General features: G+C 35.8%; 2 protein-coding genes across 7 annotated transcripts in view; one reads left to right on the top strand and one right to left on the bottom strand.

Moving 5' to 3' along the window:
• TCF12 (transcription factor 12) overlaps positions 1–22,226 on the top strand; it is a 374,492-nt gene that overhangs the window by 183,117 nt on the left and 169,149 nt on the right. For all 6 annotated transcript variants that reach the window (XM_034994346.1, XM_034994348.1, XM_034994345.1 and 3 more), the window contains exon 5: positions 5,986–6,088. In XM_034994346.1, coding sequence (XP_034850237.1) covers positions 5,986–6,088 — 103 coding nt within the window. The remainder of the gene's footprint in view (positions 1–5,985; positions 6,089–22,226) is intronic.
• On the bottom strand, positions 11,598–12,183 carry LOC118003372 (guanine nucleotide-binding protein G(I)/G(S)/G(O) subunit gamma-11-like). The gene has a single exon (XM_034994354.1). It carries the CDS (start codon positions 12,121–12,123, stop codon positions 11,902–11,904), a length of 222 nt encoding a protein of 73 aa, XP_034850245.1. The 5' UTR covers positions 12,124–12,183; the 3' UTR covers positions 11,598–11,901.

The following is a 22,226-nucleotide window of genomic DNA, read 5'->3' on the forward strand; positions in this document are numbered from 1 at the left end:
AAAAGGGGAAAGAGAGATTCTTAAGCAGGCTCCACGCTGAGCTTGGAGCCCAACATGGGGCTCAGTCCCAGGACCCTGATATCATGACCTGAGCCGATAATGGCTTTTGGCTGATTCTGCTGGCTGTGACCATGCAGAAGCTAGAGGATTTCAATAGCTGGTGTGAAATCTTGTGGCTCTTTGAATACCAAAAGTCTGTAGTTTCTTGTTCAATCCAGTTAAATAAGCTGATACTTTATCAGCCTTCTTTCTGCTACTTATTGGGTGTTCTATAGAAAAGCTGATTTAACCTTTATAATATCTAAACCCTTGCAGCATTATAAAGATTTAGCAGCTGAAATCTCGCATCCATCATTTATTGAGCAACTGCTATGTATGTGCCAGCCATTGTTCTGAGGATGTAATTGTGAAAAAAACAATCCCTGCTTTCTCAAAATTTGTTCGACATAATGACTTCCAAGTGAGATGATAAAAATAATGACCAGCTTTTATCATGTGCTTACTATGTGCTAAGCGCTTCTCCATTTGCTACAGTATATTAACTCATTTACTCCTTACAACAACCTGTGAAATGAAGGTAGTATTTATTATTATTCCAATTTTATAGATAATGAAACTGAGGCAAGAAAGATTACTTTGCCCCAAGTCACACAGCCAGTATGTGTGGATGGAAAGATGGAATTCACATCTGCCAGTCTGGCTCCAAAAATTCCACATTTATCCACTACACGGTACTGTGCAATTATAACAGATAATTATGGTATAATTTAAATGGATAATTAAATAGGTAATTTCAATAAGTGTGAGCAGTGATATAATGGAAATTCTTGCTGTTGTGGGGAGTCTAGAATGAATTCACCCAATTTGGTCTTATTAGGGTCTGGGAAAGAGGGGAAGCTTTTCTGAGAAACTAAATCTTTATTGAAATAGACTTTTCCCACCCAACCATTTTTAACTATTGAAAAAATTGGAAAGAATATTTTAAAATAGGATTAGACATTGGTTTTCATACAAAGAAATAACAAAATAGGTTAGAAAAACCAGGAATCTGTTCTCGACCTGGGGAGGTACTCTGGTGATTACACTTTATTTATTGGTTGTGTGAAATAAATTTTTTAAATGAGCTATTTAAAAAATTAAGCAATGGTAAAAGTTCTTATATTTTTGAGGAGACAAACCAGAATAGAGTATTACTATGTAAATAAATAATACTAGGTGCTTTTGTTTTGTCGTTTGTAGTAGAAGAAAATATTTGACTTACATGCAGTTTAAATTAGTTTAAAAATGGTAGTAGATTTGATTGATTACTTCAGGTCTATTGTCATATTAGAGCAGGGATTAACATTTCTGAATTCTTTACCATGAAATGAGCATAGAAAAAAGTACTAAATGCATTTTTATAGAACATGTTTCACAATATAAAGATTTTGCAAAGTGTTATGCATTCAGATGAGGCTGTTTAGGATTTGCAAATTAAATTGTAATTTAAACAAATTTTTAAGTATGAAGTTGAACAGTTTTTGTAATCTGTATATCAGCTGATTTTGTCAGTTACTGATATTTTGAGTGCTTTCAATATTTTAAAGATTTATCATTTTTGAGAGAGAGAGAGAGAGTGAGCACAGGGTGGGGGGACAGAGGGAGAGGAGAGAGAGAATCTCAAGCAGACTCCCCACTGAGCATGGAGCCCAAGGCAGGGCTCAATCCCATGACCATGAGATCATGACCTGAGCTGAAATCAAGAGTCGGACGCTTAACCAACTGAGCCAGCTAGGTGCCCTGTCCATTTTTATCATAAAACAGGGACAGTAATTTTTTAGGGTACATTTGGAAATACTTTTGACTAAAAATATCATGACTAAAAAGCTATAATGATAGATGATTCTGGTAATATTGCATATCCTTCATAATGTAGTGTTTATCATCTCTCATGTACAAAAGTCTCAGTTTTATTAATGGTTATTTTCATAGTAAATCCATTTTACAGAATTCAAGATCCAAATTAGGAGCTGCAGGGGATCAGGTTTACCATAGTAATGCTCAATCAGTTTAAAATATGTACCATGATCGTTCTGCATTTAATGATCTTACTGGTTTATTCTTTTCATTCCAAAATTGAATATAGCATTCATTTATCAATACCATTGACTGATCTCCTTGGGCTCCATCTTAACAATTGCTTGCTTTGTTTTTGTTCCTTTCTTTTTACTCTAACTTCTCCCTCAGGCCAGTCACCTTCCCCTTATTTTCTCCACTCTTTAATATTCTCACTGGCCCCTGTATGATTCCACTATCTTCCCTGCTGTTCTGTATCTTCCCTACTTCCATATTGTACTGTATTATGTTATGGCATTCTTCTCTTTTGCCATTTCTACTTATGAGCATCCATCCTCCTTGCCTAACTCTATGTGGTACTCAGGGAGTCTTCTCTTTAAAAGCCAGGTCAACTAACTTCTTTCATTAAAGCTCTGTTTGACATCTCTTGTCTACTTAAAACTATATGGAGGAATATACACCTACATACATAAAAATACTTTGTTATTCTAATTGCTTCAGATTTTTTGGTTAACTGTGGGATTTCTCCCTAATTATTCTTACCTGGAAACTTCTGGTGTTTTAATGTGGTTCTGATTTGAGGGAGTGATGGTACCTGGCTGTCACCTTCCTAGCCTTGAATTTTTCCTCTCTATATGTGAAAGAGATCTTTATTTCCAGATTGTCTTGGTTTTTGCTACTGGAAGTGTGGTCTTGTGGACCAGTAGCATCACATCACCTTTGTGTTAGAAATGCAGAATCTCAGGCCCCACTCTAGACCGTATGCTTCTTAATCTGTATTGTAACATGATCTCTAGTCAGTTGATATGAATATTGAAGTTTGCAAAGCACTGTTCTAGGTACCACCAAGCTAGTTGGGTGATACCTAGAACATTACCATGCTGACAGAGAACTGTGTACTTTTCTAAAACTGATCTTAAACATGTGACCTATAGTGATCTTATTTAAATATTTATAAATTAGTTGGTAACTTTTCATCATGGTTCACAAAAAGTTCTATTCTGATGAATATCACTACTACCATGCAGAAGCAATGACAAGAATAATCTCAAAACAGTAGCCAGTTCATCTTTCAAGTGAGTTTTTGGTGTATTTTAAAGATTTTTATTTTATTTTATTTATTTATTTGAGAGAGAGAGAATGAGAGAGAACACATGAGAGGGGGTAGGGTCAGAGGGCAAAACAGACTCCCTGCCGAGCAGGGAGCCCGATGCGGGACTCGATCCAGGGACTCCAGGATCATGACCTGAGCCGAAGGCAGTCGCTTAACCAACTGAGCCACCCAGGCGCCCAAGTTTTTGGTGTATTTTAGATCCAAAACTATGATAGTCATTTATAAGCCCATTTTCTTTGTTCTGTCCTCTAGCATCAGTTTGCATCTGTGGATGAAGAACTGTCTCTTTTTTGCCTCTTGGGCTGTGACTCTTCAAGAAAATTGTATGCATTAAGATGAACTTTGAGGGGCACTTGGGTGGCTCAATCGGTTAAGCATCTGCCTTCAGCTCAGGTCATAATCCCGGGGTCCTGGGATTGAGCCCCAAGTCTTGCTCCCTGCTCAGCAGGGAGTCTGCTTCTCCCTCTGCCCCTTCCCCGATTCATTCTCTCTCTCTCTCAAATAAATAAATAAAATCTTTTAAAAAAAAATGATCCTTTGAGGTGTAGGGAAAAATCAAATTTCTATTAAATTTTTAGTCTTACGTGAGCAAAATTAAGCCTTACTGAAATTTTATATGTTGGTTAATTGTGTGTATATATATACATACATGAACAGTTTATGACTAAATAGATAGGTATTAATGGCCCACATTCAAATCTTCCTTGTACGTGATGAAAAAAGTTTATAGACTACTCTGTAGTGCAGTATGACAATCCCAGACTTTCTGAGTAGACTGGGAAATAATCTTATACTAAATTCTGTACTATGTCCTGCAGTATGTGGATGTGCGTAGATAAGGGACAGTACTTATTATTTTTGTATGGTTGATAGTAAAATAATTTCTGTGTTCTCTGAGTGCATATTAATGGGGGCTTAGAGATGAATATGCTCTGTGTTAAGCTGTATTACATGTAATCTATGAAGTTCATATACTGTGTGTATATAATCATTTGGTGATACTCTAAAATTTAGATCTATTTGTATACTTCTGCTTTAGGAGATAGTTTTAAAAAACTTGAATGTTTTTATTTTTATGATCAGGAAAGAAAAAATTCTTTTTTGGTACTTCAAGAATGAAGAGTTCTTTTATTATTCTTTTGCATTTAAATGAAGTGTGAACAATGTGGCTCACCTACAAACACATTTCTGTTGGCGTTTTTCTGGAGTAATATCATCGTGTAATGATGTTAAACAGTATTTCAGTGAGTGTTTTGTAGGTTTCAATGCCTTGTTTGGACTTATATACCTAAAAGTGGCAGTGGGAAGAAGTGGCAGAAAAATACCCAGATGTCTGTGAGATAGTGATATGTCACTTAGCACCTCAAGAGTGTTAAGTTTTAAATAACAAAAGTAAACTCCAAGAAGTGACCTTAGCTAGGAGCAATTCTGTTTTGTACACAGCTTCTGCTACATGTGGCTGTGACCAACGAGACTTTGGTTGTGGTTACCAGAGGACACCCTTGTGGTCATAACCAAGTTGTAAATGTCACCAAGATTCTTCTTGAATGCCTATCACATGTGTATCAGTAATTCTAAAGTAGATAAAAATGAAACAAAGATTCATTTGGGAGTTAGCACTCCCAGAAGATTAGTTTTAAAACAGAACAGCAGAAGGAGTTGTGACATGCATCCATAAGCAACTGTAATGATTTGACAGTTATTTAGCCCCTCAGTTCCTAGCCCTGTGGTTGAACTGACAGAATGCCTGCAAAGATAGTGAGGCCTGTTTCAGCCCCATTAATGTCTTCTTGAATGTTAGCCTGCGGTCTGGGTAATAATAAACCTTCAGTGATTGATGATTTTATAGTCCCAGGGGATTCTAGGTGATTTCTGGTTTCTGTGAGCCAGGGCAGTTTGCTTCCCTGTTTGGGCCTCTAGGAAGTTTTTTTCATCTTTACTAAAATCATTTTAAGTTAGCAGAAGTGTAGGTATCACCTGAGGTTTAATTAACCAGGATTCAAAGCCTTGTTTAAAAACAATATGATTCTGGACTAAGTATGTGTTAAGAGTCTGAGAACTATAATAGTTTTTAATCCACAGAGCTTTTTGTAACATTTATTTGTAAACTTTAGTATCTTTTTTCTCCTTTGTTTTAAAAAAAAATATGTTTTAAGTTGTAAAGAGAAATTTAATAGCAACTATTGTGAAATAATAACATTAGCTTTATTGTGTTCATGGTGTATGCAATTTCATTTTAAGACTCAAGAATTTAAATCAGTGATTTTTAATAAATGTTTTCCTTTTTACATGGTTCAGTTTCTCTAGGAGTCTGTCTTGTTATACTAGTATTAAAGAGAGTATAAACAGATCTTTTTTGTTAAATATATGTTTGCCATTTAGGAAAAGATTCGTTTCTAGTATATTGATTGTGGATTATTTTTAGTATTTTAAATTGTAATTACCTAACTCTTAATGAGTAGGGCTTAGAGACAGAGGAAGGAGGGTAGAGATAAACATTTTCCTTATTTATTACAACTTAAAAGTATATTTTCTTAGTTTATCCTTTTTAAAATAATGATCTGTAAAACTTTGTTTTGGGGTGTAACAAGTTCATAGGGCTAATTTTCTTTAAGATCATTAAGAAACTACTTTAAAACCTTAAAAGGAATAAAAGGAGCTCTTTTTAGTTTTTCAAGTAATGAACAAGGAACTTGGTTAGGAATGACCATTTGTAAGTCTGTATATTAATTAGATGAGTGTCATTATGCTCAATTAGCAGGACTGCCAAATAATCTCTTTAATACTCTGGTTTTTTTTTTTTTTCTTCCCTCTAGGGTTTTACAGACAGCCCTCATTACAGTGATCACTTGAATGACAGTCGATTAGGGGCCCACGAAGGCTTGTCCCCAACACCTTTCATGAACTCAAATCTGATGGGTAAGTTGGTAATTCTCTGCAAGTAGTCTTTACAAAGCCTCTTTGGTCAGAGACATTTTTTAGCCCTTTGTCCAAGAAATACACGTAAGTATCTAGAAGAAAGTTCCTGTGTTTCTAGGGGCATCCAGGCTTTCCTTGTTCAGCTCAGTTTGAGGAGCAAGCATTCAGAAATATCACTGGTATCAAAAAAAGGAAGCAGCAATGTTTTTAAATTTGGCAGTGTCTTTGTGACATCAGGCATTTTATGTTTTCTGCTTTCTGGGCAAAGAAGCATTTTGAGACATTTGTAATTTACTATTTTTAATAATCGAATATATATGCGGCAATTAAAAATATGACAAAGCAGTGATATTAAGCAGATTTTTACTTACGTTGGACAATATTTCTTTTGGCATTATTTGATTAAAACGTAATAGTACATTTAGATGTTGGCAGCGTTTGTTTTAAGCACTTGGGTTCCTATTGGGGATTTTGAAGTTGTGTTCTGCATTAATAAAGTTGTACTTTGAAGGATATTACCTACCACCTAAATCTGATTATTGTATTTTGGCAAAACCTTTAGGTTAGCTTTTCTTTTTATTTCCCCCTTCTCCCTGCAAAACACTTACCATTCCTCCCCTCTTTCTTTCTCATATGAAAGTTTATAGCTGTTCAATCTGAAGTGATAAACCCAAGCTTTTTTTCCCCCTAGTTTGGATGCTATTCTTTTTTTTTTTTAATCAGTAATTTTACCTTTTTGCAGCACCTGATTAAAAAGAACCTATGTTTTATAACATTATTTTTCCTTCTTGCTTGTGCTGGGCCTGAGCACATTAGAAAGCTTTGTTTAATCTGTTTTACTTGTTGTCAGTGACGTCATGTAAATATGGAAGTTTGTGTAATTGACATTGATTTCATTACTTACTCTGTTTCTTAAGGACGTGACCTATATTGTGATCTTGGAATTGTCCTTTTAAGACACAGCCATGCTAATCTAAGTGGATTACCCAAATCCAAAATCCTGGTGGTCTGCAATTTCTTTATAAATGGTTTTGCTTTGCACAGTCTTTGTTTAATTCCCTTATCCTCTGTAAAGTGTTGAGGAGACTGTCTGATATTCTAGTGTGGATTTTGCCTAAAGCAGTTACCACTTTAAAGCCAGAATCATTGAGTATGACATAAGAGTAAAAAATCTAATGAGCAATAAAACTTGTGTTTAAAATGACAATTTGTTTTAACATAAATGCAAATGAAAATCATATCATTCCAGGTAAAAATCAGAATTAAATTGAGAACAAAATAATTATCCTTGCACTTAGGCAGGGAAAACTTTCTAATTTATCTTTTTAATTTTCTGTTGAACTTACTTTCAAAGTAAAATAGATGTGACACTCCACATTTCTTTCTATAGTATATCTTTTCTCCAAGTAGCATTTAATTTATTGTAAATAGGGTAGAGGAAGCTCTAGTCAGTGTTTTTGTAATTTCAGATTGAACTAAGCTTTCTTAATTGAGGCTATACTTCTTAGACGTAAAAAATCAGAAATTGCCCCTTTTTTATATTTATGTGTTTACATTTATTGTTAGCTCACAGATAAGGATTCTTAAGCCCAGTAGAATTGCATCATTAGCATAGCTTTGAGCCAAGGTGACTGTTAAAATTGTGGGGATAAGTGTGGGAATTAAATGAATTCTAAGAGGGTGCCTGGGTGGCTCAGTCGTTAAGTGTCTGCCTTTGGCTCAGGTCTTGATCCCCAGGGTCCTGGGATCGAGCCCCACATTGGGCTCCCTGCTTGGCAGGAAGCCTGCTTCTCTCTCTCCCACTCTCCCTGCTTGCGTTCCCTCTCTTGCTGTCTCTCTGTCAAATAAATAAATAATAAATAAAAAAATCTTTAAATGAATTCTAAGAAGTATGCATGTCAGTCACTTGCGCTGAGCATCTGTTGACTAAAAATATTTCTGTTATTCAGTTTGAGGTAACATTTTCTTAGTTGGAGCAATTATGAGCATGTGCTTGTTGGTTTCTTCAGTTTACAGATAATTATTAGAATACTTTTAATAGTCATACATAACCCTGTTTATTAAATCAGCATCTAAAATAAGTCTTGAAATATTATAAAAACTCAAATCTATAAATAGATCTCTTCACAATATAGGTGAAAAAAATTCTGTATTCATCTGAACTACACTGTACAGTTAATCAGGTGCAACTGTACATTTTCATTGTAAGTCTTAACTATCAAATCTTAAAAATGTTAAATTTTTTTATAAGGAAGGGGAAAAGAAACCTGAAAAGATTAGGCAGATATGTTCAAAAGGATTTCACTGGTCATTGGCAATACCTAATTTACTATATTTTTTCCTTTCTTTTCTTTTTTTTTTTTTTTAAAGATTTTATTTATTTATTTGAGACAGAGAGAATGAGAGAGAGAGAGCACATGAGAGGGGGTAGGGTCAGAGGGAGAAGCAGGCTCCCTGCCGAGCAGGGAGCCCAATGCGGGACTCGATCCGGGGACTCCAGGATCATGACCTGAGCCGAAGGCAGTCGCTTAACCAACTGAGCCACCCAGGCACCCCAATTTTTTCCTTTATTTTCAATAAAAATGATCAAATGAGGTACCTAATGGTTTCATGTAAGCAATCTACATGACAATAGCTTGCTTTTGGAAATGAATATCTCCTAAATTGTAGAGTAGTTCTGTACAGTAACAGGCAATCCCACTTGATGTGAGCTGAAGGAAATGAACTGTTAGATATCCAAATATGTGGGTTTATAGCACTTGGTAGAGTTACAGTGGATAGATTACTTTTCTAGCCATTTGATTATTTAAGCAAATTTCAGGCTAAAAACCTATGTTGTTAAAGCATGACTGAGATGTACATAGCAGTATTAGAAGCATTTGGAACTGTGTAGATACCTAATCATCCGAACAGGTAACACTTCAGAGTGATGCCATGAATGATGAATGCTCAGAAACAGTTAAAGCTAGTAAGAAAGCAGTAACATATTTCATCATTGCTGTCAACATATAAAAATACCATTGTGGGGGGTAAAATCATATGCTAGGGGATGTTGTTATTTTTCATATTACGTTCAACCATAAGCACATTTGCCTGAAGAAATAGTGGATTATAAAGTGCTCTGTCTTGATGGAGCTCTCAAACACTTTAATGATTTTGCACATTGCAAAAATGAGAAATTTTGTCTAACAAGGGTTGATAATGATGCAATAATGAACAATTTGCCACAGAAACGTGCATTTCTATATTCATTTAGATATTTTGAAGTGTTTTACACAGGAACTTAAGCTGTTATTGTTGGATCACTTAGTGTTTCTTTTTAATGAATTCCAGAATTATCCCATTGATTTGTCAGTATGGAAAAAAGGTCTTTTCTTATGTTTCAAGTGAAATAAATACATCCTTTTGGCCCATCACTAAGTAATTAGCATCAAACAGTTCTATACTCTATTATAGGAAAGCTGAAAAGCTTTGACAATAGCAATGAATTGCAGTAGTATCACCAAATAGTCTTACCTATTTCTAGTCTCTTCCAGCTTTAGTCCATTTCTCTACCCTTGGTTCTCTCATTAATTTCAGTAAGATTTGCTTTCCTTTACCTGTTGATTAGATACGTTTTTGTTGAAGGTAGGGCCAATTTATTTTATTTTATTTTATTATTATTTTTTTAAGATTTATTTATTTATTTATTTGAGAGAGAGAGAATGAGAGACAGAGAGCATGAGAGGGAGGAGGGTCAGAGAGAGAAACAGACTCCCTGCTGAGCAGGGAGCCCGATGCGGGACTCGATCCCGGGACTCCAGGATCATGACCTGAGCCGAAGGCAGTCGCTCAACCAACTGAGCCACCCAGGCGCCCCAGGGCCAATTTATTAATTAGATATAGAAATGAATCATTTCATAGAATTGCCTACCTTCAATTCCCAAGTGAATGTGGAATGAACTCCTTTTATCTTTCTACCTCTCCATGTTTATCAAAGCTTTACTTATTTTAGGCTAAATGTATATATATATAGTCAATGGGAATTTTAAGATGAAATATACCTTGTGTTCTTTTATGAAACTTATTCTGCCTCTGGAGATGTTTTATCCTTTAAAGAATAGAGCAACATGTGATGGTATAGGAAAAAATGCAGGGCTAAGAGTTAAGAGATGTGGGCTTTATTCTAGATCCTTAAAATTACCTTTTTGATAGGGTACTGCTGGGTCTTCTGCAGGTCTAGAATTTTATAATTCTGTAATCTCATGTATCTAATATCTTTTATCCAATCCTGAAAAGACTGCAACTAGAATTATAAATGCTAGTTTGCAAATGATAAAACTAAGGCACAGGAAAATTAAGTGGTTTTTTCCTGAGGTCACAGAGCCAATAAATGGCAAAATTGAATATAGAATCCATGTTTCCTGACTCCCAAATAGTCTTTCCATTAGGCATATAAAGTATTTGTTCTTCCTCTGTAATGCTCCCAGGTTTTTACTAGCTCATCATTTTCTTTAACTCTAATGATGGAGATCCTGGTCTTGAGAAAGGACAATGCAAAAATGGTTCCATAGTGACATAACTTTGGGACACATTGTATATCATGTGCCCCTTCGTAGATATTCAGATTGTACTTTGGGATATTAAAGGCTTTGGAAAAAAGGGGAGGAAAAGCTTATTTAACTTTCTTCAGCTCATCACATCCCAGATTCGTATGACACACAGAAGCCTTTTTGTAAAAAGAATCATTAGCCTTTGAGGAACTACTTTTCCATGAAGCACACACTAGGAAATGCTTTTGGTTGTTTTTAAGGGAAAAATAAAAGATAATACATGAAAGTTCTCTGAAATATAAAATAGCAACAATGTTAATGATATTGCTGTATATATCTTTGTAACTTATTTTAGACATCTTAGCTATTACTGCAGCTTGGGTTCAGTTCAAGTACATTATTAAATCTTGTAAAAGTATTTAAACTATAGGGGCGCCTGGGTGGCTCAGTCATTAAGTGTCTGCCTTTGGCTCAGATCATGATCCCAGGGTCCTGGGATCAAGCCCCACATCGGGCTCCCTGCTCAGTGGGAAGTCTGCTTCTCCCTCTCCCACCCCCCCTGCTTGTGTTCCCTCTCTTGCTCTGTCTCTCTCTGTCAAATAAATAAATAAAATCTTTTTTAAAAAGTGTTATAAACAAACCAACTGTCCTTCCTTTGATGTCTGTTTGCTCAGCCCTGCCCTTTACCTCGGAGTTTAAGGGGCCCCCTCCAATGGCAGTTACTATGCTTTATCTTCATTTCATTATAGATTAAATAGGTTTTTGTGGGCTTGTCTGGGAATTTAAACCCAAGTACACTTTTTTCCTATAAATAATTTGCTCTTTCAAACAACCAGTTTCAAAGAAAACTGTTTTGTATACTTCATCCTGCCTGCAGTATAATTTCTGATTAATCCAGAATTCTCCTAGAGTCACAAAAAATGTAGAATCACCATTTTCAGAGTATCAAAGCACAATAGAACTCTGCCCTCAAAAGATTTTTTTTCCAGAGATAAAACTTTATTTAAGGCATCAAGCAATATACTGAAAGAAGTGAGTCATGCACAAGTAATGTCCTTATTTCCATAACTGTACATTTGATACTCTCTGCCCTCTTAACAAGGGGGTGTAGTGAGCGAAGATGAGAAGCACACAGCTTTTATACATAACCATATCAATATAAGTGTTTAAGAAAGTCCTTAAATTTTGTTTTCCTTCTTTGAAAGGAATTTCGGTTTTATTTCAGAAAACCAAAATGAACTAGTTCTTCTACTGAGGATCAAATTTCTCTCCAGAGTTATTTTATGAAATAATACAGCTGCCTTTCTCTTTAAAAGGATTCTTGTCTTCTGGAATTCCTCTCACCAGAGGATCCTTTCCAGAACGTTCTTCAATGTAGTTCTTTATTTCTTCAGAACATTTAGACACCTGTTGCGTCTGCATCTTCACTTCTTTGCGAAGTTGCTCAACTTCCATCTTCAGCTTTTCCTTTTCTGGCAAATCTTCGATGTGAAGGGCCGGCATTTTTGCCCCAGAACCGGGCCCGGGGACAGCTCTGGAAGTGGACAGGCTGGGAGAGTGGCACACCAGCCCTCAAAAGATTTCTAACTTTGATGTACGTGAAATTCCTTCACTAGATGAGATAATGAAAATGAGTATAATTGTGCTTAGGGGAAACAGTGTAGCTTAGTATCTGGTTTGACAGTATTTCATAAGATGAGGCCTTCATACTTTCTCCAGTGTTTTATTTTTTTTTCTCCAGTGTTTTATTAGCCTCCCATTTCAAGAAAGGATATGGGTTATAAATTCATTGATCTTCATTCTCTGATCTTTGGCTGCTTACAAACACAGAATGTTGGCACTGAGAGAAACTTGAGTGAAAGAGACCTAGTTACCATTGAAGAAACCAGAGCCAAAAAAAATGAAATCAGTAGTTAATTAGGAAACATGGACCCAACCTTCCTGATTCTAATTTAGCCCTAGCTCCTTTCTAAGAAACTGCACTGCATCTTTTCCTTTTTTACCTCTCATGTGCAACCATTTGTCCATTTGCTCCTTTTTCCACATTATAGCTCTTGTATCTTTTTCTTTCTCGTGCTACTGCTTAGACCCTCATTAACCATTCTGAATTGTTGAAAACTTTCTTCCTTCTCCTTCATGTACCCATTCATGCCTTTTTTCTGCCCTTTAATGTGTGAAAATACCATATGGCAGAATATAAACTTAAGATTTAGTGTGTCTTTACAGACTTTACTGTTTTAGTGTGGTAGGAGAAGTAATTTCAATAATTATTACACATGGTAGAATGTGAGTGATACAAAGAAGTTCTTACAGGAATTCAGAAGAGATTAAAATAAGATACAACTAGAAGTGATCAGGAAAAGTTTTATTGTGGAGTAGCATAATCCAGTCTATTAGTTAGGACTCTTTCTCTTACAAATGACAGAAATGAACTTAAACTGTGTTTGATAAAAATTGGTATTGAGTCACATATTGCAGATAGCTAGAAGTAGATTGATTTTAGGCATGGCAGATCCGAGGGGTTCAAACAGTGTCATCAGGTCTCCTTCTTTCCCCGTAAAAGTATTTGTTGAGAGAATAAGGTAACTGGAGAGGCAAATTGGGCCAAGAGGAAATTTGAGAAGTGGGAAAGGAGGGGGAGGTGCAGAGTTTACTACTGTCTCTTCCTCTCTACTTCCTTCCCATACTCCAATCTTCCCAAATTGTAAATTGTCCCTTCTGGCTACCATATTAGAGAATACCTTATTCCTTAGTGGTTTGGAATGTTTTCTTTCAGTGAAATTATGTATTTTTTTAATAATACTCTGTACCTGGCAACATTATTTCTTTCCCTGTCCCTACTTTGCCTTCACAACCTGAAAAGCATCTTCTTTTCCACAGTTAAAATGACCTGATTGCCATTCTTTCTGAAACCATTCCTATGAGACAGAGATTAGCTAATGTGTTTTGTTGTGTTTTATTTTTTCCTACCCAGTCTGGGAAAGACCAAGCTAGTACTAATGCCTCACTTTGAAAGGGGTTCCAGCGTTTCAAGGGTACTCCTGTATAGATTCAGGTCCCTTTTATCTAAGCGTAATTAATCCTGGAATGAATTACTTAGAAGAATTACTTAGAATTACTTAAAAGAGATGCCAAGATTTCAGAAGATAGAGGAAAAAAATGTTTGGGGCTTTATTTTGAAAATTAAAACTAATATTAAGAAAACAAACAGTAATTTATATAATCCCCTTTAAGGTCTTAAGTGAACAAAGAGTGAATTAATTACTGAGTTTTTTGGTGTATTTTTTTTCTGCAGAAAATTGTTTGGTAATATAGAAATGTCTTTTACCTTACATTTGAACCTTCTTGATTTTCTCTTTAGTTATCAACTGACTCTAACTCAGTTTAGGTTCCAATCTGTCAGTGGCTTTTGTGTTTAATTAAATGGTTCTTTCACATCATTTTTAAGGACTTCATGCAATTTTGTGTCTCTTGCATGATACTCAACTTTTGATGGTTTCTTTTGTATTTGCTTTGTATAATGGGATATTTAACAAAAGACTGACCAACAACATCACTGACTCTGGCCTGAGATAGCCACACTGTCTTTGAAGGCTATTTCACTGGGATTATTTTTTTTAAGTTTTCTGGTTATTAGTGAATATTTTCATGAGGTTGCAGCATTGCAAACTGGTAACTCTAGGGACCCTTATAAAGAGGACCTTTATTTTTATTTGTTTAACCCAGTCCATTTGCTCATCATCACTTATGTGTGTATGTTCTGTGATCAACAGTAATCCTTTCTGCTCTGCACAGTTTTATCATAGGTAAGTGGCATAGATCTGATAAATGGTTCTTCCTTGAATCTTCCCATTGTTTGTGTCTAATTCTAGCCAAGTGAACGTGAACTATGCCCGTAGTGGGATGCGGCTAACTTGGTTACTAGAGAACAAAAGAATGATTTTTTAAGAGGAACTTTTGTAAACTTCACAGTTTTCCTAGATTTGTATAATGTGAGAACCACACTATGGCACATAGTTAAGAATTTGGGGCACTCTTTCAAATCTTTTTTTTTTTTTTTAAAGATTTTATTTATTTATTTGACAGAGAGAGAGAGAACACAAGTAGGCAGAATGGCAGAGGGAGAAGTAGGCTCTGCACTGAGCAGAGAGCCCGACGTGGAGCTCGATCCCAGGACCCTGAGATCATGACCCGAGCCAAAGGCAGACGCTTAACGACTGCGCCACCCAGGCGCCCATTGTGGCACTCTTTCAACTAGGGAAAGTCCTACAGCAGCATTATCAGATCTTGCCTTCCATGTGGTATTATAATGATGCCTTTATCATTTACTATCGGTTTTTTGAATATTTTGTTAAAAACTTAAATACTAAAATTCTCACAGAATGGTTGAACTGGAATGGATCTTAGAGGTGGTTCTTGATAGTGTGTGTTGAGAAATATATGGTTATCATAAAGGCTAGAAGTAGGAGGAGGTGCAACTGGTACTCCACCTACCCTTTCAAAATGAAAAGTTAGTACTAGCTTGGTTAGTGTCACAGTGGTTATGCAAGTTTTAATTAGCCACTGAATGAAAGTGAATTTTTTTAAAATTTGAAAGCATATCCTTAATTGCTTTGGTTTATATTGTGGAAATATTATTGTTTGAAGGTATTCAGATCCTTCAGTTATATAGGTTTTGTACTTGAGTTGCTGTTATTTAATAAGCCTTAGGTTTTCTGTGAAGCCCCTCAAAAGATTGTTGCTTGTCAGTCTACCATTTTTATAATCTTCTTCCCATGTTTCTTTTTTTCCTTACAAAATTCAGCCTTTTTATTTTAAAGATTTTATTTATTTACTTATTTGAGAGAGCACAAGTGCACATAGGGGCAGGCAGGGGGAGAAGGACAAGCAGACTTGCCACGGGACCATCGTGGGACCCTCACATGGAGCTCGAACTCACAACCTTGAGATCATGACCTGAGTCGAAATCAAGAGTCCGACACCCAACCAACTGAGCCACCCAGGCGCCCCCAGCCTTTGCTTTTCTTTTTAAGATTTTATTTATATATTTGACACAGAGAGAGAGAGATCACAAATAGGCAGACAGGCAGGCAGGTGGAGGTAGAGGGAGAAGCAGGCTCTCCGCTGAGCAGGGAGCCCGATGCGGGGCTAGATCCCAGGACGCTGGGATCATGACCTGAGCCGAAGGCAGATGCTTAACTGACTGACCCACCCAGGTGCCCCCAGCCTTTGCTTTTTATAGCTCATGTTTTCTGTGGCATTCATGTTGTGTTTGTTTTGTTTTTGTTATTTGGGACTTTAGGTTTTTATGAACCGTAGAACTTGCCATTCTACCTATATTTTAAGGCTTTCTGATATATATATATATATATATATATGTGTGTGTGTGTGTGTGTGCCACACACACACACACACCAGGCTGAATTTTAATTCTTTCTTCTTGAGAAATGTTTTTTTGGCTATTGCCATATGCGTGGTATGGTGAAATATGTAACAGTCATCCTTATATTACATACTTGTTTTTCACTTTGAGAATATATCTGGAGGATTGTCAGACTCCTCAGATGGTACGAAATTTCTAGGGAGTCACAATTAAATGGGAGCAGAGCACAAGACCACTTCACTGCAAATTAAATTAATTAGTTTATAGTCAAATTGTATTAATTTGTTACATACTTTTCTACACTGATCCCTGAGATTAGGGGTCAACAAAACCTTTTTGCAAAAAGCCAGATAGTAAATAGTTTAGGGTTTGCAGTCCAGGAGGCAAAATCAATGATATTATGTAGGTACTTACATAACCATTTAAAAATGTAAAAAACTATTCTTCCCTCATGGGCTATAAAAAGAACAGTTGGTGGCCTGGATTTGCTCTACAGGCTGTAGTGTGCTAATCTTGTTCTAGATAATGTAACAAAAATGCTTAAACAGTAGCAACACTGTCAGTTTTTGAAGAGGTAACAAATGATACATATGTGTGTGTGTGAAATTCTGTGGAACATAACAGAGTTGTATGTGTGTGTGTGTGTGTGTGTGTGTGTGTTTTGAATATCCAGACAAAGTGATTGGTGGTTGTGGTAGTGGTGAATTATTTCTAAAATTTCTAGGGTTTTATTGCCTCTGTACAGAATGCTAAGTTACTCACTAGATTAGTTGTTTTTCTCTTGTTTTTGTCTCTTACAGATAATGATACTGATAATTGACTTTTTAGGCAAATGTCAGATTTCCTTCATCTGAAATCTTGGTGTTCCCTTTGTTTTGTATAATCTGAATTTTTTTAAAAACTCCTCAAAATAGCAATATAAAATTGTAGCTGTAGTAAGTTGAACTAGCACATTAGGAGAGGAAAAGATGAAACTTAGGTAACCCAGTGGAGATGTGGCAGTGGGGCAGCTCTTTAGAGAGAGAAATCTACAGAGAATAGCTGTGGAGAAGAGTCTATAGAAAGAATCTGTGATGAGAGGATAGTGTGATAATGGCATAATCATCAGAAAAGTACATTGTTGCTTTAGTGAGAGTCTGTACTCTCAACCTGGGAATCTCTAGAAAAGAGTTTTTGTAAGGTAAATGTAAATTATGGATTTTTGTTACAGTTCATGTAATTTTCATATAAAGTGCCTTAATGGTTTGTGTTTGAGAAGTTTTCTGATTGGATATGCTATTCATTTTCAGTTTCCAGGCTCTCTTCTGTCTGAAAGATTTAAGAGAAAATGTAGTCCTATATTTGCTATATGATGATTTTTGTAATTTTTTGGTCACATTTACATACAATGAAATATGCTTCCACCAAAGAATTCTCATCTTTTTTAATTTTCCTTACATATAGGCTAAGGGTCACAGGAAACTGTGCAGTCACTTAGTGACAACATTCAGTGCAGAGAACATTTTTACTCTTGGTGTATGTATGCAGGTGCATGCACACATGCACATCTGTATGTTTAGACAAGATAGGAACATAGTATAGGTTTTTGTTTTATTTCATTTTACAGTAAGGTTTCAATGAGGTATCTTTTTAAAAATGTAAGTATTGTGTTTGGGGGGGTTTTTTTAATACTTTTTAAAGATTTTGTTTGTTTATTTGACAGAGAGAGCACAAGTAGGCAGAGGGAGAGGGAGAAGCAGGCTCCCCGCTGAGAAGGGAGCCCGATGCGGGGCTCGATCCCAGGACCCTGGGATCATGACCTGAGCCAAAGGCAGATGTCCAACCGACTGAGCCACCCAGGTGCCCCTTAAAAATATTTTTTAAACTTTATTTTTTTTGTTAGCAATCTCTATAATCCAGCATGGAGCTTGAACCCAGAACCCTGAAATCAAGAGTCTCACGCTCTTCTGACTGAGCCAGCCAGGCGCCCCTATCTTTTTAGGTGTGTTACCAAGATACTAGAAAACATCTTCAGGTACTAGCATAGTAGCAGGTGTCTGCTCATAATGTACGTTTTCCCCAGAGATACAGAAGGGATATATATATAGATATCCATTCTTAATTTTTATGTTGTGTGTACTCTCTTTATTTGTTTATATCTTTCTTATAATCTGTCCCTGATTCCTTTGGTCAGCTTGCTACACTGAACAGTTTTAGGACATTGCAGCTCATCTGAACTTCCATACTGTTTTCTTTATACAATGTGCTCTTACCTTTCCAGTTTACCATGATACACTTGGAAAGGAAAACAGTGTCCCAACACATTTATGAAGGTGAATTTATATACCCATTAAAAAAAATATTGTTTCTCTACTTAACTCTACCAGTAAGGAATTTAATCTAAGGAAGTAACTGAAAACTTCATTAGGAATGTAAAATGGTATAGCTGTTATAGAAAACATTTTGTCAGTTTGTTATAAAATTAAATATGCAATTACCATACAACTCAGCAATTGTACTCTTGAACATTTATCCCAGAGAAATAAAAATTTACATGAATGTTAATAGCACCTTGTTTGGTAATGGCCAAAAACTGGAAAGAATCCAAATGTCCTTCACTGGGTGAACGGTTAAATAAACTGTGATATGCTCATACCATGGAATATTATTCAACGATAAAAAGGAGTAAATTATTAAACAATGCAAAAATTTAAATGGATATTGAGTGAATTAGGCTAAGTGAAAAAAAGCCACTTTCAAAAGATTACATACTGTATGATTCCATCTGTATACTACTCTTAAAATGGTAAAATTAAAGATTCAAGAACAGATAGTTGGTTACCAGGGGTTAAGGAGACAGGTAGATGTGGTTATAAAAGATAAACATGAGAGATCCTTACATGCTGATGAACTGTTCTGTATCATGATTTGTGATGGTGAATATGTAAAGCTATACCTGTGATAAAACTGTATACAACTAAACATACACATGTGCATGCACACAACAACAACAAAACCTGGGGAAATCCGAATAAGATAAGTGGATTGAGTCAATGTTGATATCCTAGTTGTGATATGGCAAGATGGGGAAATATATAAAGGATACACAGACTCTCTCCAGTATTTCATACTTCATATAAATCTACAGTCATCTCAAAAGAAAAGTTTAACTAAAAATACATATACAAATAGATCACTGAATATATAAATAAATTAATTGAAGGAAATCTTAAAAATGTAGAAGTGTGTAGGTTAGGGATGACAGAAGGAAGAGAAGGGCCAGAGTGTGCAGAGATTATTTTTCTAGAAACATTTCTAATGGAAATCTGTACCAAAATAGTCACCCTTGGAGCCTATTAAAACACTGAAAATCCATGTATTTCTAAAGGAAGAATGTCTCTTGAACTTTAGTGTTAGGAAACCATACCACTCTAAGATAATCTTTTTTTTTTTTTTTTTTTTTTAGTTTTCGATGTAGTGTTCCATGATTCATTGTTTGCGTATGACACCCAGTGCTCCATGCAGTACGTGCCCTCTTTAATACCCATCACCAGGCTGACCCAGCCCCCTCCCCTCTAGAGCCCTCAGTTTGTTTCTCAGAGTCCATAGTCTCTTACGGTGAGAAGAAGAGTCTTTTTGTCAACATTTGTCCTTTCCTTTGTGTGCACAGCACTGTTTGCACCTTTGGGCAAGAGAGAGTGGGTGGGGAGCATCACAGGCCAAAAAGCTGTATATATGTTCTTGAGGACATCAGCAACTTGAAAGCATCTAAAAATCAAAGTAATCTACATTTCAGAATTGAGTATTTACACTGAAAAATATTGGCAAGAGGGCAGCATGTGAACACTTGGTGCCTGGGGTGAGAGAAAGACAGTAATAAGCATGTCAGAGAAAAATACTGGAAGGTCCCAAAGTTAATTGTTTAGTGGTTAAACTTCACCTGGGGCTGATCATTGTCACCTTTTCTCCCCCAGAGATGCAACAACAAATTTTGTCTGTGCCTATCCTCACTTTTACTTGAGTGAGAAATGAGGTTTAAGGATCAGGTTGACTGCCATTTATAATCTCAATTAGATGTGAAAAATTCCTTCCCCCCACTTAAAATGCTAATCCTACTTAGGAAACTCTTCTGCAGTTTTTAGATTTTCACTAGTCACAGGAAGCTGCTTCCACAAGAAGAGTTTGAGAATCTAAGTGAGGCTATTCTGGTGGTGCTTGGGGTTAGGTATTTTCGGCAAACAACTCCTTAGTGGAAGTTCTGGCTTGGAGTCATTTGAGGTAATTGGGTAGAGAAAAGGGGAGGGTTCTTAGACATGGAGTTGAGAAAAAATATCAGTAGGCTAATTCATAACTTCCCCTGCATTTTTAAAGTTTTTACCTAATTTGTCAGATTTTCCTAAGCTTTTAAAGTCCTGCTTTAAAATATGGGTGCAAAGAGCTAATAATAAATAAAAACATACATGCTTCTGTGTTGTCAAAAATTCTGTCATTTGTGGGGCGCCTGGGTGGCTCAGTTGGTTAAGCGACTGCCTTCGGCTCAGGTCATGATCCTGGAGTCCCGGGATCGAGTCCCGCATCGGGCTCCCTGCTCGGCAGGGAGTCTGCTTCTCCCTCTGACCCTCCTCCCTCTCATGCTCTCTGTCTCTCATTCTCTCTCTCTCAAATAAATAAATAAAATCTTTAAAAAAAAAAAAAATTAAAAAAAATTCTGTCGTTTGTGAAAAACAAAGACTGTAATTATGGATCTTTTAAAATCATAACTGGTGCATTATAAATTTAAGATTTTTTTAGAAATATTTTTTAAATGATGAGCATTAGAAATGTGGATGAGTCCTTAGGGACAGATTTTTTTGTATATGTGAAAGCTGAAGTAAAAACAAACCACCCCTTACTTAAAAAGAGGTTTAAGATGAAGTGGCTAAATCTCAAATTTCCCTTTTTGCTTCAGTGTGTCAGTTAATCTGGCTGTAGGGTATATTTATCAACTGTGAAGCCCACTGATGCATGCAAAGCTGAGCCGAGTACAATTTTCCCCAGTGGGTCTTCTTTCTTTGGGCATTTGTAGCTATGCTTCAGTGTATGGGGTCAGCTGGGGAAAGCTAGAAGGGCTAAAATGTCAGCTATTATAAAGGTACTAAGATCCTGTCTTAGGAAGGGAATGGGGCATCTGATCCTCTAAAAATTTTTATTTCTTATTTCCTATGAAGCAGTTAGCTGGAAGCATGCTCAATAATGATAATTATTAATATTGTAAATAGGACCATCTGTTAAGTTCTATGGTATTTAATGAATAATTCTGTAATTCTTTGTACTTGGCTTATGCTTTTCTCAGGTGCATAAGTATTTGTTTAGATTCTGTATTAAAAATGAGAATCTCAAAAAAAAAAAAAAGAGTGTCATGCACTTAGATTGGAGACTAATATAAGAATATTAGAATTTTTATTTTTCTTAACATAAAGTATTTTAACTTATATTTAGTTAATTTGAACCTGTGGCCTAGGTTAACTATTAACTAATTAAACTAGTTCAGGTTATTTAACCTATTGTCCAAAGTAGTGTTTTAGGTTTTTTTGAGATGAACACTGAATACTATTGTATATCACAAATGAATAGAAATGTCAAAGGTAGCTTACTTGGCTTTCTGCCTTTCTTAATAAAAACTGCTAATTTAAGGTCATGAGATTTATTTAATGTCATTAAAGATTCTTATTTAAATAATTTACACATTACCGTAAATCACAGTTGTACTTATGTCAACCGTAAGGAATTCCTATTCAATGCAAATACATCTAGGGTATCTAGGAAACATTAATTTGTGAAGGAGCAAAATTAAAGAGGTTAGAATGGCCATCAAGCTGTATATAATGTACGAAGTAATATTTTAAATCAAGATCCAAATGGTCCTGATATTTCTAATAAGAAAATACATAGATCATTCAGTGTTGTAGGAAACCGGACTACAGAAATTTGGAAAAAGTAAAAATGACTCCTAAATTACCCAGCAAGTTATAAAGACATAGCTTTCTCAACATGCATACTCATGTTAACATAACAATGTATAATATATCTGATTAGTGTCATAGTGGATTGCCTTGAAAGACAATGGTTCTAAGGGTCAGTAAAGCGCTTACACAGTGGGAAAGAGTTAATTAACGTGGTCAGTCTGGATTCCAAAAAAAACAAGACTTTGTGTTCATCTATTAAAATTTTGTTTTGAAGGATTTTGTTTTAAAGCATTTTATGT

Source organism: Mirounga leonina, unplaced genomic scaffold (genome assembly GCF_011800145.1).
Source record: "Mirounga leonina isolate KUSES-001 unplaced genomic scaffold, KU_Mleo_1.0 Mir_91, whole genome shotgun sequence".
In the NCBI taxonomy this organism is placed as follows: Eukaryota; Metazoa; Chordata; class Mammalia; order Carnivora; family Phocidae; genus Mirounga; species Mirounga leonina.